This window comes from Glycine max, chromosome 8 (genome assembly GCF_000004515.6).
Source record: "Glycine max cultivar Williams 82 chromosome 8, Glycine_max_v4.0, whole genome shotgun sequence".
Taxonomy (NCBI): Eukaryota; Viridiplantae; Streptophyta; class Magnoliopsida; order Fabales; family Fabaceae; genus Glycine; species Glycine max.
The window spans coordinates 44,205,853-44,229,497 of record NC_038244.2 but is presented as its reverse complement, the minus strand read 5'-3'; the positions used below and the strand labels follow the sequence as shown (position 1 = coordinate 44,229,497).

Here is a 23,645-nt window from a genome sequence, read left to right as displayed (position 1 = left end):
CAGAGTCAAATTTAGATGAACAGTGTAACATTCTATAGAACAATATCGTAACTCAATTTTAATGTCATGATGAGGAAATTAGAATGAAGGTGGTTGAGGTAGTTTGATGCGAATGGTGAATGTAATAACTAGGAGTTTTTATGTCGGTGTGTAGTGTGTACACTGGAGTTCTATTCAGTTTCAAGCGTATCCAAGTAAATGATTCCACAGTCACCGTCGCCAAATTTGAGACCCATGTTCGTTGTTAATGTCAATTTGTGTGTGTCTCTTCGATTGACTTTGCCACCATCAAATAAAAATAATCCAGTAAACGATTGGATTGAAACACTTTGAAGAATGAAGATATATACTTCAAACCGTAGCTACAATTAATAAGATATAATAATATAACGTTTTTATTTTTTCGCATATTATAATAAATTCAAATTGAACTATTTTATAATTCTATTTTCTATTGTATTTTTAAAATAGGACGAAGATTAAGCTATTTCATAACTAGTTCTTATAAGAATCACTTCGTTGAATAACTTTTAATACATACCTTAAGTTTTAATTGAATAATTTAAGTTTACAATTAAATTAAAGTTTTATCGAATAATTTAAGTTTATTTATTTTAAAATTACTTTGTAAAATAGATTTTAAAATAAAAAAATAAAGCCCCAATCGAGCACGTCTTGATCATGTCATTCCTGATGCATACTTCTTCTCATTTTTGTCCACTTTCTCAGCAGCCACCAAATTATGCAGCAATATCCTTTTAAAAAAAGGCACGCTAACTCAATGGAAAATAAGTCAATTAAATACAAACTTTCAAATGCCAATAATGCCTTAGTATTGGCTACAAATACCAATGCAACTAATAGCAAAAAAACCAAATTGTGTAGAACAAGACACACATAATTAGCATAGTTATTATGGGGAGGGTTGAGTACTCCCCATTGTTTGAGACAAGAAGGTGCAGAGGAAGGTTCATCTACAGGTCCTTTGCAATCTCATTATTTGTGGCCATATGCTTTATATGGCATTACAGATTTAGCCACATAACAAAGGGTGAAGATGGAAACTGGGCATGGCTTGGTATGCTTGCTTCAGAGCTGTGGTTTGGCTTTTACTGGGTCCTTACTCAAGCCCTTAGATGGAACCTTGTGTTCAGACAACCCTTCAAAAACAGACTCTCTCAAAGGTACTGCTACCTACTTACTGTATATTTTTATTTCCTCTATCACTTTTTTCCCCCACATTTTTTCTTTAAATATTTCTGGCTATTATGAGGGGTGAGATTCTATGTTGGTCACTAAAGACTCACTCTTTATTAGTAACATCAACATGAGATTTATCTTATGATAAAAGAAGCCAAGATGTATGAACTAACAAAGCTTGATTAGTTAGTACATATAGCCGAATCCTTAAGTTACACTTATTTATGAAGAAAGTTGGAAGATGTCATAAAAAACTATAAAAATTCTTGATTTTAGTTCCTAAAATTCTTGATTTTAGTCCTTATATTTCATCATTTAACCTTTAGGTTATTAAACTTTTAAAAATAAAGTATTTTTAGTCCCTTAGGACATATATTATTAACAGCATTTCTTATGTAGTGTGTGTCCTAAGTATTAGAAATACTGGTTTTTAAAAGTTTAGAGATCAAAATGTTGAATGATAAAATATAAGAATTAAAACATATTGTTTTACAAAGTACAGGGATTAAAACATATTTATTTTCCATTTTTTTGACACATTTCTTGTTATAAACCATATATTATGCTTGTATTATATTAGTCTTATTTTCTGTTTTAGCTTTCATGCCTTGTAACATTTATTAGGGGTAATAGATGGGTATGATCGTATGAAAAAGTTCCAGAGTGATACATAATTGGAAAAAAATGTGTTTCTGAACAGATATGAGAAAAAGTTGCCAAGAGTGGACATATTTGTGTGCACAGCAGATCCAGATATTGAGCCAGCAATGATGGTGATTAACACAGTGCTATCTGTTATGGCTTATGATTATCCAACTGAAAAATTGAGTGTGTATCTCTCTGATGATGCTGGATCGCAAATCACGTTCTATGCTCTGCTAGAGGCTTCAAACTTTGCAAAACATTGGGTCCCATTCTGCAAGAGGTTCAAAGTGGAACCCAGGTCACCATCTGCATATTTTAAAAGCTTAGTCTCATCAGGTTACCCTACAGACCCAAGCCAAGCCAAAGAACTGGGAAATATTAAGGTACTAAATTAGTGAATTAATGAACTATTCTATCTAAATTGTCTGGTAGCGTGGCCACTAGTCAATTGATAATATGTGTGTGGTCTTATTTAAATATATACAATTTTTTCTTAAAAAAGAAAACATAAATTTTAATATGGTCTCACATAATTGTTATATGATAATTATATAAAAATTAAACATGCATGAAGGGTGAAAATTCAACATGGATCATTGATCCATTTCTGGTGGCTACAGCCCACATTATTGCTTATATTTTAAAGGGTTCTTAGTTTATAACTTATAAGATTTGACTAGCTTATAAACCTTTAATTAACTTTTAGTTCTGTGAAACATTCTCTAAATGGTCAATTTGTAAGTTAAAACATTTTTTTAAATGGTTTAACTTTGATTTAATATATCGAGATCGAAGGGTGCTCAATTGAAAAGATTAAACTGAAAGCCTTCAATTCTTATTATAAAAAGAAAATTCTAACTCTAGATTTGTCCAACAATTGCTCGTACAAATTCTTTAAAATTCGTTTTCAATTATGTTTTTCTATTTATATATGCTCAAATTTAAAACCTTATTTAAAAGATCAAATTCAGTTTCACTTGAATGTATTGGTAAAATAATTAGATAATTATCAAAATATATCAAACACTTATTTTATTCTTTTTATAAATAATAATTTTTTCTTCAGAGTAATGTTTTTTAGACAAAAAAAATCTTAATTTAAACACGTAAAAGAGAGATAACGAACAAAGAGAAAGAAATATAAGATTATATTTGTGATGTGACAGAGATGAAGAAGAAAATACATAATACTGTTGCAAAAATTTGTTGTATAAATAAAATTTATGTTTTTCTTGTATTATGGAGATTATAGTTCTCTTTGTTTCATGTTGTAGAAATTATACGACGAAATGGAAAAACGCATTGAAGATGCGACCAAATTTGGTGAAGTAGCCAAAGAAGCACGTTTAAAGCATATGGGGTTTTCTCAGTGGGATTCATATTCTTCTCGACGTGACCATGACACAATTCTTCAAGTGAATTGCTTTCTTAACATGATCAATTCAATAAATTGCATTAGTTTTGACATTTGTCATCATCACACACACGCCCCATTGCTTGTTTACAATTGTATATATCTTGTTTTTTCTTGCTAGATACTACTTCATAAAAACGACCATAATAATTCAAAAGATGTAGATGGGTTCGTTTTGCCAGCTCTGGTGTATTTGGCCCGCGAGAAGAGACCCCAATATTTCCACAACTTCAAAGCTGGAGCTATGAATTCATTGGTATATATTTTATATGCAATTCTTTAATATTCTTAGTTTATATATTTATATTTCACATTCTCACATTTTGTACAACACTTTTTTTTCTCCATCATATCACTTGTCTTAATTTCACACTTTTCTCTCTTATCTTCCTCTGTCTCTCCTCCTTGTAGAAAATGTTGTGAAAATAACCGGTGACTAATGAAAACAACACTTAGAGAGCAAATGATGAGTAGACACCTAAATGTTACTTAACACTTAGAGAGAAAAGAGAGAAACATGTAAGTATAATAAGTGATTGAATGTGATATAAAAGGAGAAATAAAGAAAAAATAAGTGTTAACAGAAAATTTGAAGTGAGAAAGGATATTTAGGTATTATTACTCTTTGTACAAAAAGTTTATTCAAAATAAAGTACACATTTTATAGGGTTGATAGACTACTCATTTTTGGAGTATAAATATAAGGTGGAAGTCACACATCCTGTAAGAATGAGAAGGTTGAACACCATATTAGTGAAGATAAGATCTATAAAACCTGATCCTTAAGGTTTTGAGTTAAAGTGTGATGTCATTGGTGTTTCTGGTTATGATTATGAGAAATGTAAATTGCAACAATTACTCACGTTCTTTTCTTTGGTTTGAATGCATGTAGTTAAGGGTCTCTTCGAATATCAGCAATGGGAAAATAATTCTAAATGTAGACTGTGACATGTACTCAAACAACTCACAATCAGTGAGAGATGCTCTCTGCTTTTTCATGGATGAAGAGAAAGGACAAGAAATTGCCTATGTGCAGTTTCCTCAGACTTTTGAGAATGCCACTAAGAATGATTTATATGGGGGTAGTCTAACATCAATATTAGAGGTGAGTAATTTGTAGAGTAATTAAGATGGTTCAGTGCAAATTTTTGCTGTGATTACTTCACTTTATATAATATCATCATGCTATTATCATTGATAGTCATAATTTTGTATGTAAATGAAGGTGGAGTTCCCTGGGTTGGATGGTTATGGCGGTCCCTTGTATGCAGGAACTGGTTGCTTTCACAAGAGAGAGTCTCTTTGTGGGATGAAATTCAGTGATCAATATTGCAATGACTGGAATAGTGAAGATGATCAGTTTAAAGAAGCAAACCTGCAAGAACTAGAACAACAATCAAAGGTTCTTGCAAGCTGCAACTATGAGGAAAACACACTATGGGGAAAAGAGGTGCCTCTCCCTTTCTCTCTCTCACACACTTCTCATAATGATGTTATGTAAGAGTAATGTTAAGACTAATTTAGTTATATAATGTTTTAATTAAATTGTAGATGGGTTTAAAATATGGGTGTCCAGTGGAGGATGTGATAACAGGATTGTCTATACAGTGCCAAGGGTGGAAATCAGTGTACTACAACCCACCAAGGAAGGCTTTCTTAGGTTTAGCTCCAACTACCTTGCCTCAAACACTTGTTCAGCACAAGAGATGGTCTGAAGGAGACTTGCAAATTTTGCTTTCTAAATACAGCCCTGCATGGTATGGTTTTGGAAGGATCAATTTTGGGCTCCAAATGGGATATAGTGTTTATTGCTTATGGGCACCTAATTGTTTAGCAACACTATACTATTCTATCATCCCTTCACTGTACCTCCTTAAAGGCATTCCCTTGTTTCCCAAGGTAACAAAACAATCCCTTTCATAACTGCTTAATCTTAATTAAATAAATGGACCCTCCCCCTCGTAATCTGTTGTTTTTTGTTTCAGGAGAAAGAAAAAGTAGAAAAAGGAAGTAGTATAAAATGGAATGTAAAAATGTATTTTAGAATTGTAGGAACTTATATTTTTATTGAATGAAACTCATATTTAGCAAGCTCAGTTAGTCATTACAATTCTGTTTCTTTTTTCTGCTTGTTTTATTTTACTCTTTATTTACATATTAATTTTTATTTTAATTTTATTTTTGACTTTGGGATTTCAAGATGTTGTGGATTTGTAATGAGATGTTCATAATATTGGTCTTTAGGGAACAGAAAACAAAATCAAAGTGGAAAAACATGTTAGGATTATTATTAATATGTGCATGCATCATTATTCTACATATATAGATTTGTGATTATGCATGTAACTTTTCTAAGCAAATAAATAATTATTATTGAGCATACATGTGTTTAATTGATTCTTGGTGGATTCATCAGATATCAAGTCCATGGTTCATACCTTTTGCATATGTCATTGTTGGGGAAACTACTTATAGTTTATTGGAGTTTTTCTTCTGTGGGGGCACATTTCAAGGTTGGTGGAATGACCAACGAATATGGCTATACAAAAGAACAAGCTCTTACCTATTTGCCTGCATTGACACCATTTTGAAGCTTTTTGGGTTCTCAGAATCAACTTTTACAATCACAACTAAGGTTACTGAAGAAGATGCTTCTAAACGCCATGAGAAAGAAATAATGGAGTTTGGAACCTCCTCTCCAATGCTCACTGTATTAGCCACTCTTGCATTGCTCAATTTATTTTGTTTTCTTAGTGTATTGAAGGATGCAATCCTAGGTGAAGGTGACATTGGAGCTTATGAGACAATGGGGTTGCAAGTTCTATTGTGTGGTTTTCTTGTTTTCATCAATTTGCCTATATACCAAGGACTTTTCTTAAGGAAGGACAATGGAAGATTGCCTAGCTCTATTGCCATCAAATCAATAGTATTTGCTCTAGGAGTATTCATATCCTTCATCTTTACATGACCACACAATAAAGTGTGTTTATTAGCACATTATTTAGTTTTGCCCTTGCCTGCTTCAGAGTTTTGTGACAAGAAATTCTTAAGGTAAAACATTAGTTTAAAATCTTCAGAATGGAACTCGAATCCATATTGAATATAATTAATTATGTATGGCATCAATTTAAATAATGTTATTAGTTGATTCTATCAAGTTTATTTAAATTTTTGCGATAAAGTAATATTTACAAGGGTGTTAGCTTACTCGCATAATCAGAAAAAAAAAAAAAAAACTTGCATGAAAAATGATGTACCAATACCTAATTAATCACAGATACTTAGATATTATTATATATTTAATCAAACAATTAAGATTAAAATGATAAATTTGGAAAATAAAAAATCCTTTCTCTTTCTCCTCTTTTGTTATTGTTAGATTCCCTTTTCTTCTATAGCTTCCTTTCTTTCACACCCTTCTTGACCTTTTCCTTCCCCATTACTGTCATCCTCTCAAACCTTTTTCACTAACACCTAATTAATCACAAATTCTTAGATATGATAGTTTTTAATTAATAAATAAGACTGAAAGAATAAGTTTGGAAAAACAAAAAACCCTTTCTCGCAATCCAACAATTTGGTGCTGGTTTGATGGTCACAATCATGGCCTGGTGAAGATTGTGGGTGGATGTGGTAGGGGAGGGTTGCTTGGTTTGATTGATTTGGATTTAATGGATAAGGGGTGTGTGGATGAATAAGGGTGATGGTCTAGACTATGGTAGAGAAGATGAATAATAGCTGTGTGATTTGGTCAAAGAGGAGAAACTACAGAGTCCAAGAGATGAAGTAGTGCTAAAAGGAGAAAAATTTTGTTAGGATTTATTTTTTATTGCTATTCTCTTTTTTATCCTTGGATATTAATACACAAAAAACCCTTTCTCGCAATCCAACAATTTGGCCTAGACTATGGTATTAGTTTTTTCTTTTCTTTTCTTTTTATTTAATGACAAATTGGACCAAATAAAATTTTGAAACTTTTAAGAAATTAAGCACCTTACTTTTTATAAAAGAGAATACAAAAATAACTTTGAAAATGTTTTTTTTTTCTTGTCCTTCTCATCTCTACCAAATTCGCACTCTCTCTTGCCTTGCTTTCTTTTATCTCTCCCTCCTCTCTCCTCTCTTTCCTGGATAAAAATAAAAAATTATCAAATAATTTTAAGGTAATATTTGACTCAACTTTTTTTAGTTTTAACTTTTCTTTAAAATTGAATCAAACTTTTCTTTTTGAGTTAAACTGTCAAATGATTTGTATTTTCTTTTTCAAGTTTTTCTTTTATATATTAACTTAAAATGATTTTAAATAAAAAAATTAAACCAAAGCTTTTATTTTAAATTTTAACTTTAACATAACTTTAAAACTAAAAAAGTTATGCCAAACATCTTGATAATTATTATTGCTAACGTAGATTCATTTTTTTTATAAAAGATATTTTAACAAATTTCATTTTAAGTGTATTTAAGACAATAAAAGTTGTATGTTACTAATATATTCCTAAAAAATAAGTGGATTTAGATTAATAAACAAACATACGCACACACCATTAAATCATATGACACATCTTGACAATTATGCATGTAAAAAATTATAAAAATTAAATGTCCACATATATTTATTCTTATACCCAACATTTACTTTATATATATATATATATATCAACGACATAAAGTCGACTCAAAATAATATTTATAGTAATTATATATTATTATAAGGTAATTGTTTAAAAATTAATTCAAATGATTTTTTGAATAGGTATCTCACTTGATCTTCCTTCACCAATTGTGAAAAAATAACCTCTAAATTAATTAAGCTTTATTCTTTTTTGAATGAATTAACCTTTATTCTTAGTTAACCAAAATGTTAGTGAAATTTTGATTTATGCTTTAGTTAGAAATTGCCTTGAAATGCAAACATGATGTGAAAAATTAGTTTTTTTTTTTTTTTTATCTATGGGAATTAAAGATAATACTAAAAAATTTACATACATGCCCAATCAACTGAGATAAAAAAATTAGTTTTAATTGTTTAACAAATGAGATTTTTCTTTTTCATCTAATCAAATACCTTATTTTATATTTCCTTTTTCTCCAATGTATTTTTCAAATCCATTCTCCTTTAGTTCCGGTTGATTTTCCCCCTTCTTCTCCATTAAGGGACAAAACAACAAAATATAATATTTATTTTATTTATATTTAATTATTATCATAAGATAATTTTACTCTCATCAACATTTTGTTTTCTTCTTCATTAAGAGACAAAATGATAAATTATAATATTAATTTTAATTTTATTTATTTATTTTTATCATAAGGCAATTGCATTTTTTATAGATTATAAGCTAATTGTTTGAAAATGATTTCAAATACTTTTTTAAAAAAAGTTAGCAAATTTGGTTGCTCATAAACTAGCTAGAGCGACAAATTCTTTTGCTGGTCACTAAGACATTGTAACAAAGCTACTATTTCTGATTGTATTGTTGATCCGGTTGTTCGAGAAATAATATAAGTACGTTCTTATAAAAAAAATCATCTTTCAAAAATGATGCAAAGATAACTTCTAAATTGACTAACCTTTATCCTTTATAACTAAAAATTAGGGAAAGTTAATGCTTCTGTTAGAAATTACGTACATTTCCATGTGTACACCATGTGAAAAATTGAGTTGAATTGTAAAACAATTGGGAATTTTGTTTCCCATTTAACCAAACATTTTATTCTACATTTCCTTTTTTTCTCATTTATTTTTCTTTTACTTTTGTTGAATTTTCTTTCTTCTTCATTAAGGGACAAAATGACAAAGTATTACAATAATTACATTTATTGCTGATGGCGTCGTTATTTTTGTTGTTATAATTATTTTAAAGTAGTTATTTAAAAATATTATTTCAAATGTTTTTCTGAAGAGATTACTTGATCATCGATCATTCACCAATGAAAGAAAAGTAACTTGTAAATTAAGTAAACATTATCCTTCATTAACTAAAAATTTGTGTATATTTCATGCTTCTATTAGGAATTAGTACATTAAATGTAAACATGAAGTAGAAAAATAATTTTAATGGAAACATGAGAATTTAATTTTACATCTATTCAAATAGCTTATTCTATATTGTCTTTTTTTTCTTCAATTTATTTCCCAAATTCTCTTCTTTTACTCTGTACCGAAAAAATATATGACATTACATGAGCTTATTAGAATAACAAGTTTTTATATGAACTAAAAAAATTGTATTTCATTGAGACCAAAATGTTGATGAAGTCCTAATTTTGTTTTTGTTTTATTTTTTTAATTATTTATTTAAAAAAATTATTGCCAGAGATATTAAAAATTTTAGTTTCTTAATAAGTCATTTTACTGTGAATTAGAACTAATGTTTTTTAAGATGAATTTATTTGAATTGTTTAAAAAAATATATTTTTATAATTTTTTTTTGGAAATATTTAAGATTTTAATGATTATGTTTTGTCATTCAATCATAACTCATTCATTGTTAATATAATTTTTAAAATAATTATTATAAAAATTAATGAATTTATCATGTTATAATTAGATGGTGGTATAAAACCTTTTATACTTTCAGTCTATAATTATTATTTTTTAATATTTAATTGAAAGTTAAATTTTAATAAAAAGATGTTAATTAAAAATTCAACATATTAAGTCAGCCTATCAAATTAAAAATCTTTAGGTTATCTTGGTGGAAGGTTTGGGTAGTTAGTATGAATTTCAGGATCAAATCTTATTTCTGTGACTGACTCACTATATAAAAAAAATAAAATGAAAATGTTACTCTAATATGCCTAATGATTATTGAGATAAATTACTTATTAAATGATTTTATTTTAATCATATAAATTTATAACGCTATATCTTTAAAAAATGATTAACTTTGAAGTCATCATGAAGTGTTCCACTTGCCTTAGGCATATCACTCGCCATGTCCAATTAATTGTCGACAATAATTTTGAACTTTAATGTCATTATGCAGATGTTTCAACATATACCTTATCTTATAGCAGTGTCGTTGCGTCCCTTCATAAATTCTTGAATGTGTAGAAATATAGATCAAAGACATCATCAAGGCATCAGTCAAAGGTTTCAAAAAATAGTAAAAAATACTTTTGATGTTGATTTTAATGCAATTTAATAATAATAATAATAATAACAATAATAATGTTTGGAGTTTATAAAAGGATAGGCCAATATTTAAGATCATTAGATTAATTCGAGTTGGACCCCAACATAAAAAAATCAGAGTCAATTTAATTAATTCGGATTTATAAACCAACCTTTTTTATATTGGAACCTTTCCTCACCCTTAACCAATTGAACGTTTAGGCACCGCATTGTTGAGAATTGTCAGTATTCAATTAGCTGGTGCAAGCAATTTTCCTTAATTTTTTATTTTAAATAATATCTTATCATATAGCCTTTGACGCATTTATAGCATTTATATTCCAACGTTACGTAACAAAATTGAGTTTGAGATTTTCATAAAGTGTCTTAGTTCAAGTCAAGTATAGTAGATAAAAAGACATGATTAGTGGAAAAATTTAATGAAATAATTGGTCAGGTTTTGTGTGAAAATCAATAAAATTGGTAAATATTTTATTCTGTATAATGAAAAATATAGCACAAATAGTATATATATAAAAGAAAGACTTAAATATGTGTCACATATCACATTTATTAGATGATTCTGAACCAGTGCTTAGATGAAAACTTAAATAATTGTTGCATAGAAATGAGTCTAAACTATTTTATGAGTAATTGATGATGCAAAACTATCTAATAATTCTCCTATGATGGCATGTGATATCAACATCAAGGACAACTGATGGCATGACACAATCGTGTAAATTAGAAACACTGCATTTAACCACAATTACTCTTGACCATAACAAAGTGACAAATTGCGGGGGTGTATTTATCTATGGTGGAATATAAGAATAAAGAATAAGGAAGAAAGAATAGTAGGCAATAGAATAGATGGCAGAGGAAGAGTCTTATCCATTGTTTGAGACAAGGAGGGCCAAAGGAAGGGTCATTTACACAATCTTCTCTTTATCACTTTTTGTGGGCATTTTGTTCATCTGGGTTTACAGAGTGAGTCACATACCCAGAGAAGGTGAAGATGGGAAATGGGCTTGGATTGGTTTGCTTTGTGCTGAACTATGGTTTGGTCTTTATTGGCTCCTCAGACACCCTTTCAGATGGAACCCTGTGTTCAGGGAACCTTTCAGACACAAACTCTCTCAAAGGTACCACACTCATCATCATCATCATCATCATGGCATAACACTGTTGATTATTGTTGAGATTCATTCACTTGTGGTAAAGCTTGGTTTAATTAACCTAAACCTTGAAACATATGCTTGCTAAATTAAATAGTAAGTGGACATTTCTTACATATCTAATGGTAGTATAAGAATTAATGGCTGTGTATATTTTAAAAGGGATATTTTCATTAAAATAAGAATATATCATTGTATTAATCTCTCAAAGTGTATAATGTTATTATATTAGTCTCTAAAATAAAACTAAGAAAATTTCAAATAAATTTCTGAAAGTACAATTCATCAATCACATTAATCTAAAATTCAAAAAATAATTTGAGTGAACTTATTAACACATATTTAGAAACTAAAATGATAGGAAGTGATTACATTTAAGAACTCAGATGAAATAATGTAAAATTTTGATAGTTTATTTAAAACTTCTTTAGTTCCATGGATTAATATTACACTTTCAATTAAAGAGTAAAATGATGTTTCTCTTAAAATAAAGTAATTAGAGCAGGGTACTTAATTTTTAAACTTTATTAAATATTATATGATTGATTGTCTCGCTAGAAATTTTTATCAAGTGATGTGATAACATATGTATGAATATATCTACTTTCCAATTATTTGAATAAAATTGCAACACATCATTTATAATTTATTCTTTCTTGTGTTCAAATATGCATCCAGTGCTAGTCTGAATACTAGCCACGAACTGAATTCTAAATAGAAATGCACCAGCAGAACAGAGCTGAACAAGCATACATGCAAGAAACTTCTCTTTTATGTCATTCTTTTCTCTTCGTCTACAGTCATTTAGAAGTGAAAAGGGAATCATCTCCCAGCATTCTGTTTTTTAGTTTTTAAAATATTTATTTTGAAGACTGTTTTTAAAACTTGAGAAATTTTAGATGATAAATTGATTTGTAAGTAAATTAAGTAAAACTGCTAATCTTGCTAATCAAAGGTACATGTTAAGAATCAAGGAGGTCTAGCACAATAAATTAGTAAATTATTGTAAATTCCTTAGTTATCTTTAACTCTTATGAATAAAAAGAAAAAAGTATTAGTTAAGGATTCAATAAATAAAAAAGTTTTTACTTTAAGAGTTACATTGAAAAATGAAAATCTTGAAGGAGTTTTTTATTACATTTTTTAAAGGAATATTATACTTTTCAAAAAAATATTTTCTACCACGAGACATGTGAATTGAATCAAATGTGATTATTTCAACTTAACTAGACGTTTTAGTTAATTTTTTTCCTTAATTAGTTCTTTAATTAGCATTTTATTATATAAAAATATTAACTTTGAATTTTTTTAATGGATAAAAAGCTTGTATTTATTTATTTAAATAATCGATTTTAATTTTAACATATAACTCTAGATACATTGCCATTATTAGTTTACCGATAAATGTTTAAACATCTATTTATATTATCTATATTATCGCTAAAAGCCAGAACAATTGGCACCGAAAGGGGCTTTTGATGTAGTGGATGTAACTCACATAAAGTAGACTAAAAACAGTAAAAAAAAAACTACAATAATAACTTGAATTAATCATTACAAAATAATAATAAGAAAAAGGATAATCAAGCTAGTTCATCTTATTGTGAACTAGTCCATATATTGCGTTGGTTAAGTTTCGGATTAGATGAGTTTTTTCTTTTTAGCCAAAAATGGCCAAGCAGCTCAAACTCTGCAGGCCAGAAATATATCAATCAAAATATGGTGAAAGAAACAAAGGGGGGGCAGAGATAGCAACCATGGGCATAAACCAAACCCATGTGCAGAACAAAAAGCAAAAAGCTCTGTCTAAACCTATAATAGGGGAGATTTTTTCTGTCATTTACAAGTCATCAATCGAAATACTATGAGAGACAAGTTTAACCGCTCAAGTGTTTTTCTCATGATTGTTGGATGAGTTGAACTAAAATAAAATTATAGGTTAAAAATTTTAAGATTTACACCAATGGATCACGAGTCATCACATAAGAAAATTTAACACCACACTTTAACTCAAACCCTTAAAACTATGTCTATGGGTCTTCTCCTCACTTACATGATGTTCAACTTTTCCACTTTTGTCCCATGTGAGATTTCATCTCACACTTGTAATCCAACTCCTTCATGTATGAGTCTCTTCCACATAATAGTTTCTTCCTCAAGCGCAAGTCATAGTCCACAGTATAATCATTAGAACTTATATGCTCCAACTACTTACTTGCTGTGCTTACATATATGAAATAATAAATTAAATGAGTATATTAAGTATATATTTTTTTTTCTATCAACAATTTGTTAATTCGAATCTTCACTAAAAAAACTAACCATTAAAGACTAACGAATAATTGAATATTAACATTGATCGAAAAAAAAGTATTTTTTCTTTTTTTATGGTTTCATTTCTTTTTATTTTTTTTAGTAAAGTGTAGTTTGACATGGATTATTATTAAAATAAAACCAAGTACATGTATATTTTGAAACAGATACGAGGAGATATTGCCAAGAGTAGACATCTTTGTGTGCACGGCAGATCCAGGGATTGAGCCAGCAGTGATGGTGATGAACACAGTGCTATCAGTTATGGCTTATGACTATCCAACTGAGAAGCTGAGTGTGTATCTTTCAGATGATGCTGCTTCAGATATTACCTTCTATGCTCTCTTAGAGGCTTCCCTCTTTGCCAAACATTGGCTTCCATTCTGCAAGAAATTCAAGGTGGAACCCACCTCACCAGCTGCATATTTCAAAAGTATTGCCTCATGCACTCATCCAAATAATCATGTCAATGAATTGGTCCCCATCAAGGTGACGTTATTATCCACTACTTTATTATCTAATAATAATTCAGAGCATGAAGACAAACTAATCAACATCAGCAATATCATATTATGTTAGATGTTTAGTGTGTGTTAAAATTATATTCACATCACATGCAAAACCAAATAAATCTAGTTTCTGTGTCATTTTATCACTTTAACGTGGTTTTATTGCCTCAACTTGGATATAAGATGTTTTTCCTAAAACGCTCTTTAAGAGTGAGTCAAATGAGATAGAATTAGATAAGATCAAATAAATTTTATAAATTAGTTTTACATGATTGTTTAAATATTTTTAGAGGGCAGAAGAGAATGATTGTATCTCACATTTCTTTTCCGGCCATCTTCTTGATTTTGCCCTCATTTTAATTAAAAAAAACATTTCTTAATTAAAAGGAAGAACACAAAATAAATATTAAATACAATAGAATAAAAGACTTAAAATGACTTTTTGGGTAGATGATGGTTTTTTTAGTGGGTTTTTTTTAAATGAAATAAAGATAATGATGATTTTTAGTTGTTATTATGTCAAATTAATTATTTTAACATTTAAATATTAACGAAATACTAATTTTATAAATAAAAAGTTGAAGAAAGAATTAAAATGATATCTTTTAGAAATATAAAAGATTAAAATAAAACTTTTAAAACTTAATTATAAAAAAATATTAAAATATAATGGATAAAAATAACATTTAAACTAAAAAAATATAATAATTTCATACATGAAAATATCGATCAATGCTTCAAACCAAATAAAGCAAACTTTCTAAACTATATAAACCCACATACAATTCTACAATTTTATAAATCCATGCATGCGACATTTAATCCCAATACTTCTGGCATCCACACAAACCTTATCAACTTTTGGTTTAATTAATGATTGTAAATTATCTAGTCTTTACATTATATATCGCTTTGCAAAATTAGCATAAAACGGATCATTAATGTATAGAATATTGAAAATTTTATTTATTTTTTCCTTGTTGCAGAAATTGTACCAAGATATGGAAAGCCGAATAGAAAATGCAGCTAAGGTGGGTCAAGTACCCGAAGAAGTACGCCCAAAGTATAAAGGATTTTCTCAGTGGGATTCATATACTTCTCGACGTGACCATGACACAATTCTTCAAGTATGACACTATTTCGTGAGCACTTTAATTTTGGCTTATTAAATCAAGTTATTCTGACAAATAATGTAGAATTTTTGCAATTTTTTATTTTATTGTTTTAAAATTTGTTTTTAATAAATTTCTACATTTAATTTTTTGTAAACTGATATTTTATTTTTTATTAATAATTTTTAATTGATGACTTAGCAGGGATTTTTTGTTAAATAAAAAATGTGGAATTTTAAATGCTATTTTTAATAACTTCATAACATAGAAAACGTACAAGTTATAAATAAATATAACAATAAGGCTTAAAAGTCTAGTTGAAGTTAGTGTGAGGCTTTCTCTAAAAAAGAAGTTAGTGTGAGACTTTAAGAATAAGAAAACTTTATATGTCAATATTACATCCTCAATTCCTAGGGGACTATAATTTAAAACCTTGACATAGAGTTTTAATTTAAAATTAGAAGAGTAATGATATACATATAACGATTTTTACAATATTTACATTTATTTTTCTTTCTTTATATCTTTTCATCACATCACATTATCTTATCACACCTTTCTTTGTCTTATTTTTCTCGCTATATGACTCGTAAAGTTAATTTTGATTCTTCTTAAATTATCGATGTTCAGTCAATATATTATATGATATGCCAATCATATATGAGACACTGTTTTTCTTTTTAATACTATATCTTATGCCTAATATGTAGTATTTTCTTTGTAGATATTACTTCATGGAAAGGACTCGAGTGCCAAAGATGTAGATGGAAATGTTATGCCCATATTGGTGTATTTGGCTCGCGAGAAGAGACCCCAAGTTGCACATAACTTCAAAGCTGGAGCAATGAATTCATTGGTAATGTACTAATGTATATTAACTATTAAGACAACCTTCCATGCATTAACATTTATGATAAGGTTTGTGCATGTTTCTGTGAAATTAACCATTGGTCATTTGGTTGCGTTGTGAATTATTGGTCTAATGCAGTTAAGGGTGTCATCAATGATTAGCAATGGGGAAATTATCCTTAATGTAGATTGTGACATGTACTCAAACAATTCCCAATCTCTAAGGGATGCACTCTGCTTCTTCATGGATGAAGTTAAAGGCCATGAAATCGCTTTTGTGCAGACTCCACAGTGTTTTGAGAATGTCACAAATAATGATCTATATGGTGGTGCTCTACGAGTAATTTATGAGGTAGATTAGTTAATGATTTAAGCTTATCAAACCAAAGTTGTACATGGATTACTATGTATTGTTTTCTGTCACAAAAGGCACTCGTCATGTAATACCTTAAAGTATGTGATGGTTTGAATTTTTAACATGTGAAGGTGGAATTCCATGGTTTAGATGGACTTGGTGGACCTTTTTATATTGGAACTGGCTGCTTTCACAGAAGAGAGATACTATGCGGAAGAAAGTTCAATGACCAATACAAGAATGATTGGAAAGAGTATAAGAATATTGATCATATGAAAGAAGGCAGCTTGCATGAACTGGAAGAAAAATCAAAGGCTCTTGCTAGTTGTACCTATGAGGAAAACACATTATGGGGAAAAAAGGTCACATTCTTTCTCATTGTCCCTCTCTTAGCTCATTATTGTGAAAAATAAGAACTATATATATAAGTACTATAAAATCATATTTGAACAATCAACATTAAGAGATAACATGCATGTAAATTTTTTAAGTGATCACGTGACCATTAATTAACTTTTAATCTTGATCTTCCATGTATGGTTATATGACTCAGATTTATAGTTCTTTTTTCTCATTATATGAATCAAAAAGTGTAATGACTAATCATTAATCAATTGAAGCTATATGAAAATTTGATTGCAGATGGGACTGCAATATGGTTGTGCAGTAGAGGATGTTATAACAGGGTTGTCTATTAAATGCCGAGGATGGAAATCAGTGTACTATAATCCTCAAAGGAGAGCTTTCTTAGGTGTAGCTCCAACCACCTTGCCAGAAGCACTAGTTCAACATAAGAGATGGTCTGAAGGAGGCTTTCAAATTGTGCTTTCTAAGTATAGTCCTGCATGGTATGCTTATGGATTGATCAGTCCAGGCCTCCAAATGGGATATTGTTACTATAATCTATGGGTGCTTCTTTCCTGGCCAACTCTGTATTACTGCATCATCCCTTCACTATATCTCCTCAAAGGCATTCCCTTGTTTCCACAGGTATGAATTAATATGAGACCCTCTTAGCACTTAGCAGCACAAGTATAGTTTGTTAAGGACTGAATCTCTTTTTAAGCTGTTAGATAAGGGCATTTTTACCACTTGGGGTTATTTTATATTGAAATTGCTTATTTCCATTTCCTGTCCAATAAGTGACTCATTGCAAAAAAAATAGTAAGAACTTCCTCTAGTTGTAATTTTTTTGCTGGAGTATCTTTGTTTAGTAGACAAAACTTATATGCAGTTTCTCAAGTACTTCTGGTGGTTTTTTCTAATCAGGATTAGAGTTTTACCTTGATGATCTATGTTGATTTTTAATGTTTGCATTAAAGATCAACATTGATTATCAAGATAAAACTCCAATTCTAATTAGAAAACAACATTAAAATCACCTAACAAATTGTACGTAAGTTTTGTACTTTTTTTATTAGGAGAATAGGGAAGGACACAATAAATGAAACAGATCATTTGGTTTCAAAATTTTGGTATCTACTTATGCATTTCTAACTTTTATCTTGGTTCATTGATCAGATGTCAAGTCCATGGTTCATACCTTTTGCATATGTCATACTTGGCGATTCCTCCTACTGCCTGTTGGAGTTTTTGTGGTCAGGAGGCACAATCCAGGGTTGGTGGAATGACACACGGATGTGGCTTTATAAGAGAATAAGCTCTTACCTCTTTGCTTTTTTTGATATCATCTTGAAGTTTTTCGGGTTTTCAGAATCAGCCTTTGTTATATCTGCAAAGGTAGCAGAAGAAAATGTTTCCCAAAGATATGAAAAAGAAGTTATGGAGTTTGGAAACTCATCCCCAATGCTCACTTTACTTGCAACACTTGCATTGCTCAATTTGTTTTGTCTTCTTGGAATGTTACTAAAGCAAGTATTCATAAGTGAAGGGGGTCTCAGAATTTATGAAACAATGGCATTGCAAGTTCTACTAAGTGGAGTTTTGGTTCTTATCAATGTACCTGTGTACCAAGGCCTCTACCTAAGAAAAGACAAGGGAAGATTACCAATATCTGTTGCAGTTAAATCAACAACATTGGCTCTAAGTGCATGTGTCCTCTTTATTGCCATAAGTTAAAATGTTTAATATTCTCACTTTTAGTTTAAAGTGTTCTTCATTTGCAAAGTTTTTCTGTTTTAGTGAAGTAATTTAGAAAACGTGAATGTTAGTCATCTCAATTCACCAATATCCTGATGTTATTTATTCAAGTGCTGAAAAATTGTATTACAAAGAATATATCAAAACTAATTTAAATGAAGGTTCTGAATTTGAGTATGAGTATTCCTGATACAATTATAGATTTAAATCAAGTGTTTTCTTTTAAGTACACTTATAAAGCATTTTGTTGTTGTTCATTTTATTTTTTACCCATGTTCATTTTATTGCTTCTGTTGTGCCACGAGATCCAATTGTAGTTTACATTGCTTTACGCTTGAATGTTAGGAAGAGTAAATCCAACATCAGCTGGTAAGTTTCCATGAAGATGGTTTTGAGCAAAAGTGAAACAGTATAAGGAAGAGATGTTATAGATTGAAGAAGGAACACTGTGCCTGCAGACAAGTAATTCTCATATAGCACAAGAGATGTCAAGCTTGATAAAAGGCCTTCCTCATATTGTATGCTTCAAATGAAGTTGTTTATGCCAAAGCTAATGCGAGACAAAGAAGAAAGGTTTCCTATCCAAGTTGCGATTGTTCCCTGTGTTTGGTGGGGTAAATTTTTTTCATATCGGGGAATCAATTATTCCTGTAAAGTTGATCATGGGAATAATGATTATTGAGAATGCATAAAATACATTTGATTAATCTTAATATATTTCTTAAAATTTGAAGATTTGTGTAAAATACTAAGTAAAACTTTTTTTTCATTTGGAAAAGTTGGATTCCTATCCCTTCTTTGCAAATATTTTTGTGAGAAAGTAAGTTAAAATTAATTCTTGAGTATCATAATTTCCTGAAAATATTTTTTATTAATTGTATATCAAATATGAGAATCATAACTTTTCAATCTAATATTAATGAAAAAATAAAAACTTTTCATCAACGAAACGTCCTTGCAGCGAACACTCTTAGTTTTATTGAGTGATTCATTTTTATGTTTTACTTATAAGTAAAACAAAGACAATTATTATCTAGATCTTGTAATAACTCACTCACCCACTTTATAAGTCACTCACACACTTTGATCAGTCTAGAATAGAAAATTTATTTTCCATTAATTCTTCAAGAATTTTCACATTAATTTAATAAGAATCTCTCGTATGTTTATTAATATTCATTTTTAGATGACTTTGAGTCTTGCATGTATGTTTCTGATCATGCCACTTCGTTCTTATGCGATACATTGAATGCTTAAACTAATTTGGAATTCATTTTTGTAACATATATATCACTTATCAGTTGCATGATGATTCCCTGCTTTTCGGATGGATTTTTTTCCTCAGAAAGTTTCAAAGGAAATATATTTTGTTTTACATAATCATCATTTAAAAGATGATGATCAATGTGAAAATTGTGGAAAGGACAAATTTATCATGTTATATAGATTACAAGATAGATCAGTTTCATGCACTACATGGAATATTAAGGAAAATGATGATGGAAAATGGTACAATTTTAAAGAATTTTAATAGCATACTACTCACTTGTGTCTTGTTGAATGTGTCAATTAGTGAAGAGATGAAACTGGGGCTATCAAATTTTGCCACTGCAGTTGTAATCTTTTCCAGCCTGGATGCAGTGCTTGGGATCAGATTTGTGATTGACAAAGAAGATTTTTTCTCTCATAATGTTCAATATGAAGGGGATAGAGTCCATGCTTCATTTGTTGTGATCAAGGTTGATACATCTTGGCAACATACTCATGAGGGTGTAGACCTTTCGGTAAGCACTGTGAAATATATTTCGGACCCTTTTGTGTGAAGTTGTTTTTCTAAACACAGAGATTCCTCATTTCAATTTTATATGCTCCTTAAAAAAAATGTATAACTCTTCCTACGCGGGGTCTTATGTTATTTGAAATGACGTAGATTGAAGCATATCATTTCCTGAAATAACACCACTGGTTTGTTCCTACAATAACGAGAAAATGGTGTACGTACTAACAACGTAAATGTAAAGGAATTTTAGTCTGTCATTCAATAACAAACTATTATCCGGGATAATTATGTAAATTTTTATAAGAAATATTTAAAAGTGATATTAATCATGATTACTGATCAGTTTAGTGTGTAATATTTTTACACTCGAAGTATATAGAAATTAATCTCATAATAAATATCTAGGACACTGCTCTGTTTTTTAGTTTATTTTTCTGTGCAATGTCAATTAAGAGCTTCTTCCCATGTTATGATAATAAAACTATAAATTAGGGTCGACTTAAAGCTCAAACAACTCAAGCAAGGGTTTTAGACTCCAAAAAAAAAGGTCCCAAATTTTTTTTGAGTACTAATATACCTAAAAAAATTTATTGTAAAATTATATTTGAAAATAAATTTTAATAAAATATTATAATTAACTGTTAATTTTTTTATTGCTTCAACTGAAAAGAGTTTTTCAAAGTTAAAAATAATAAAAACTTATTTAAGATCAATAATGTCTCAACAAAGATTGAACATGTTGACATTATTGTTTATTAAAAAAAATGTTAAATAAAATTAATTACGACAATTTAATCAATAATTTTACATAATAAAAAGCTCAAAAAATTAATTTTAAATAAAACAATGATAATATTAAATTATTTTATGAGTAAATAAAATATCTCATTCTTAAATTTATTTTAGACCTCTCAAATCTTAGAGCCGCCTTATTATAAATTACAACAAATTATTACATATCTTGTTTAAATTTAAAATGAATATTGATATGTTAGTGCATTATAATGCTTTAGAAGTCAACTATTGATCCTATAAATTTTTGTTGGAAGCATTAGGTGAAAGGACCTTCTGGTGAACCAATTAAAGATTTTCATGACATGACAAGTGAAATATTCGAATTTGTGGCACGAAACAGTGGACCCTATCGCTTCTGCTTCATCAACAAGTCTCCCTATCATGAAACAGTTGATTTTGATGTCCATTCTAACCACATTCATTTCACTGATCAGCATGCAAAAGATGGTGGGTGAGCCATACTGAACTGATTAATTCGTTACAGTTTATTAATTAGTCAATCCAAGCTGGTCCATTTTTGCAACTGTGAATAGGTGAGAGTTGCTGTTGACATCTTTTTTTTTTTTTTTTTTATCTTTGCAGAGCATTTAACTCCTTTGTTGGATCAGATAGTAAAGTTAGAGCAAGCTCTTTTCAACATTCAGTATGAACAGCATTGGCTTGAGGCTCAGACAGAACGCCAGGCAATAGGTACATCACATATCACAATGAGCTTCTATTGGTTTAACTTCTTGACTTATTCAAATATCTAGGGGGAACTATTGAATAAAAAAGAAGTACCAATAACACACTTGTCAAAACAAGTGAGACACTCTCCACTCTTATTGATTAAAATTTATGGAAAACTCTAAAATTAAAAGAGAGATTCATCAATAAGAAGTGAGACTTATAAAATTATCATTATCAATAAATTTCATCCAATAAGATGTGTGATAAAAAAATGTGTAAGACTCTTGAATCAAATTAGGGAAACATGGTCACTATTATACTTTAGGCTTTGACTAAGTGGCACTAAGTAATAAAGAGATTGTTTTCTTAAAAAAGAAATATTTGTCTTCTAAATAAAAAAAAGTTGCTAGTCTCATTAAAACTTGACCTGAGTTTGGTTGAACCACTATTTATTTATGTTCAACTCTACTAGTCTACTTAGGTTTTAGAAACTCAAATTTTCAAAGAAATTTTGACAGTTACAGTTTTTGACTTTTTGGCCACCTTGCTTCTTGACTATGCTTCTTGGCGTCTTGCTGCTTTTCTAGTCCAAGTAATCAACGGAAGCAAAAGAATAAACAAGCCTTGTAGTTGAACAGTGCACTTCGACTTGCTTTAAATGAAATTAATACAAATTTATCAGTCTTTTCTTTCTGCAGAATTTATTTAATAAATTACCATACCTGTCATAATAATCTATTTTTTATTTTAAAAAAAGGCTATTTTTCTTTAAACTTCGTGATTCTTGACTCACTATTATATCTTCAAGTATACTATACATTTAATGTCAATTTTGATCTTTAGTATAAACTATCTCCTAGAATGTATGTTGATAACACGTGCTTACTCAAGTCCACCAAGAATATCCTTTACAAAGTGACTGGTTTCATATAAAAAATTATACTACAGCTGATTATATCTTAGAATTTCATTTATTTATTGGCAATTGCAGCAAGCAATGCAATGAGCTCCAGAGCAATTCACAAGGCCTTACTTGAATCAATGACACTAATGGGTGCCAGTGCCCTCCAAGTTTATCTTCTCCGTCGCCTCTTTGAAAGAAAGCCTGCCTATAGAGTTCAAGTACCTGAACGTTGATTTTGGAGCATAACCTGTTAAGTCCACTAAATTCTGTTGGCCATTAAAGGTTACATTGGAACCACCTAATTGAAGATTATTTAGCTCTTCTTTTAAGGCACATGGACATGCATTCCTGTCTTACTTTATGCTAGTCATGTTAGCATTGCTGTCTCCGAGCTCTCCAGCTGAGTCCTCTTAAATTTCGCAGGATAAGTGGACCAGATAAATGATAAATAATTGGCCATAGAACTTGCAAGCATACAAATTGTAATTTGCGATTTCGAGTCACCATGGATGCTTTTCTTTATAAAAATCTATACGCAATAAAGGCAAAGATGCTCCAGCATACTAACAATTATTGTCACGTTATTTTTAACACCATCAAGGCATCTACTTCATACAAATTTCAGACTTCATGGATAACATTATGTAACCTTTATGACAACAAAAACATCATCTTCATAGCATATTTCTATTGACATGATAAATA

General features: G+C 29.6%; 3 protein-coding genes across 4 annotated transcripts; all 3 read left to right on the top strand.

Moving 5' to 3' along the window:
• The first annotated feature begins 822 nt into the window (after positions 1-822).
• LOC100815825 (cellulose synthase-like protein E1) lies at positions 823-6,382 on the top strand. The gene is made up of 8 exons (XM_003532132.4): positions 823-1,184; positions 1,901-2,228; positions 3,120-3,260; positions 3,381-3,515; positions 4,152-4,364; positions 4,485-4,709; positions 4,811-5,158; positions 5,676-6,382. The coding sequence occupies exons 1-8, from the start codon at positions 916-918 to the stop codon at positions 6,225-6,227; spliced, it is 2,211 nt and encodes a 736-aa protein (XP_003532180.1). The 5' UTR covers positions 823-915; the 3' UTR covers positions 6,228-6,382.
• Positions 6,383-10,798: 4,416 nt separating this feature from the next.
• Positions 10,799-18,969, top strand: LOC100785532 (cellulose synthase-like protein E1). 2 transcript variants are annotated; one of them, XM_006586082.4, is made up of 8 exons: positions 10,802-11,521; positions 14,035-14,356; positions 15,363-15,503; positions 16,213-16,344; positions 16,477-16,689; positions 16,824-17,054; positions 17,335-17,682; positions 18,214-18,969. In XM_006586082.4, the coding sequence occupies exons 1-8, from the start codon at positions 11,250-11,252 to the stop codon at positions 18,769-18,771; spliced, it is 2,217 nt and encodes a 738-aa protein (XP_006586145.1). In that variant the 5' UTR covers positions 10,802-11,249; the 3' UTR covers positions 18,772-18,969. The 2 variants fall into 2 exon arrangements, with proteins under 2 accessions (XP_040873605.1, XP_006586145.1); XM_041017671.1 differs by lacking the exon at positions 16,477-16,689 and having other exon boundaries at positions 10,799-11,521.
• A 1,403-nt stretch (positions 18,970-20,372) lies between these two features.
• LOC102665223 (transmembrane emp24 domain-containing protein p24beta2) lies at positions 20,373-23,173 on the top strand. Its single transcript, XM_006586081.4, has 4 exons — positions 20,373-20,576; positions 21,628-21,814; positions 21,950-22,057; positions 23,028-23,173. The coding sequence occupies exons 1-4, from the start codon at positions 20,373-20,375 to the stop codon at positions 23,171-23,173; spliced, it is 645 nt and encodes a 214-aa protein (XP_006586144.1).
• Positions 23,174-23,645: the final 472 nt, after the last annotated feature.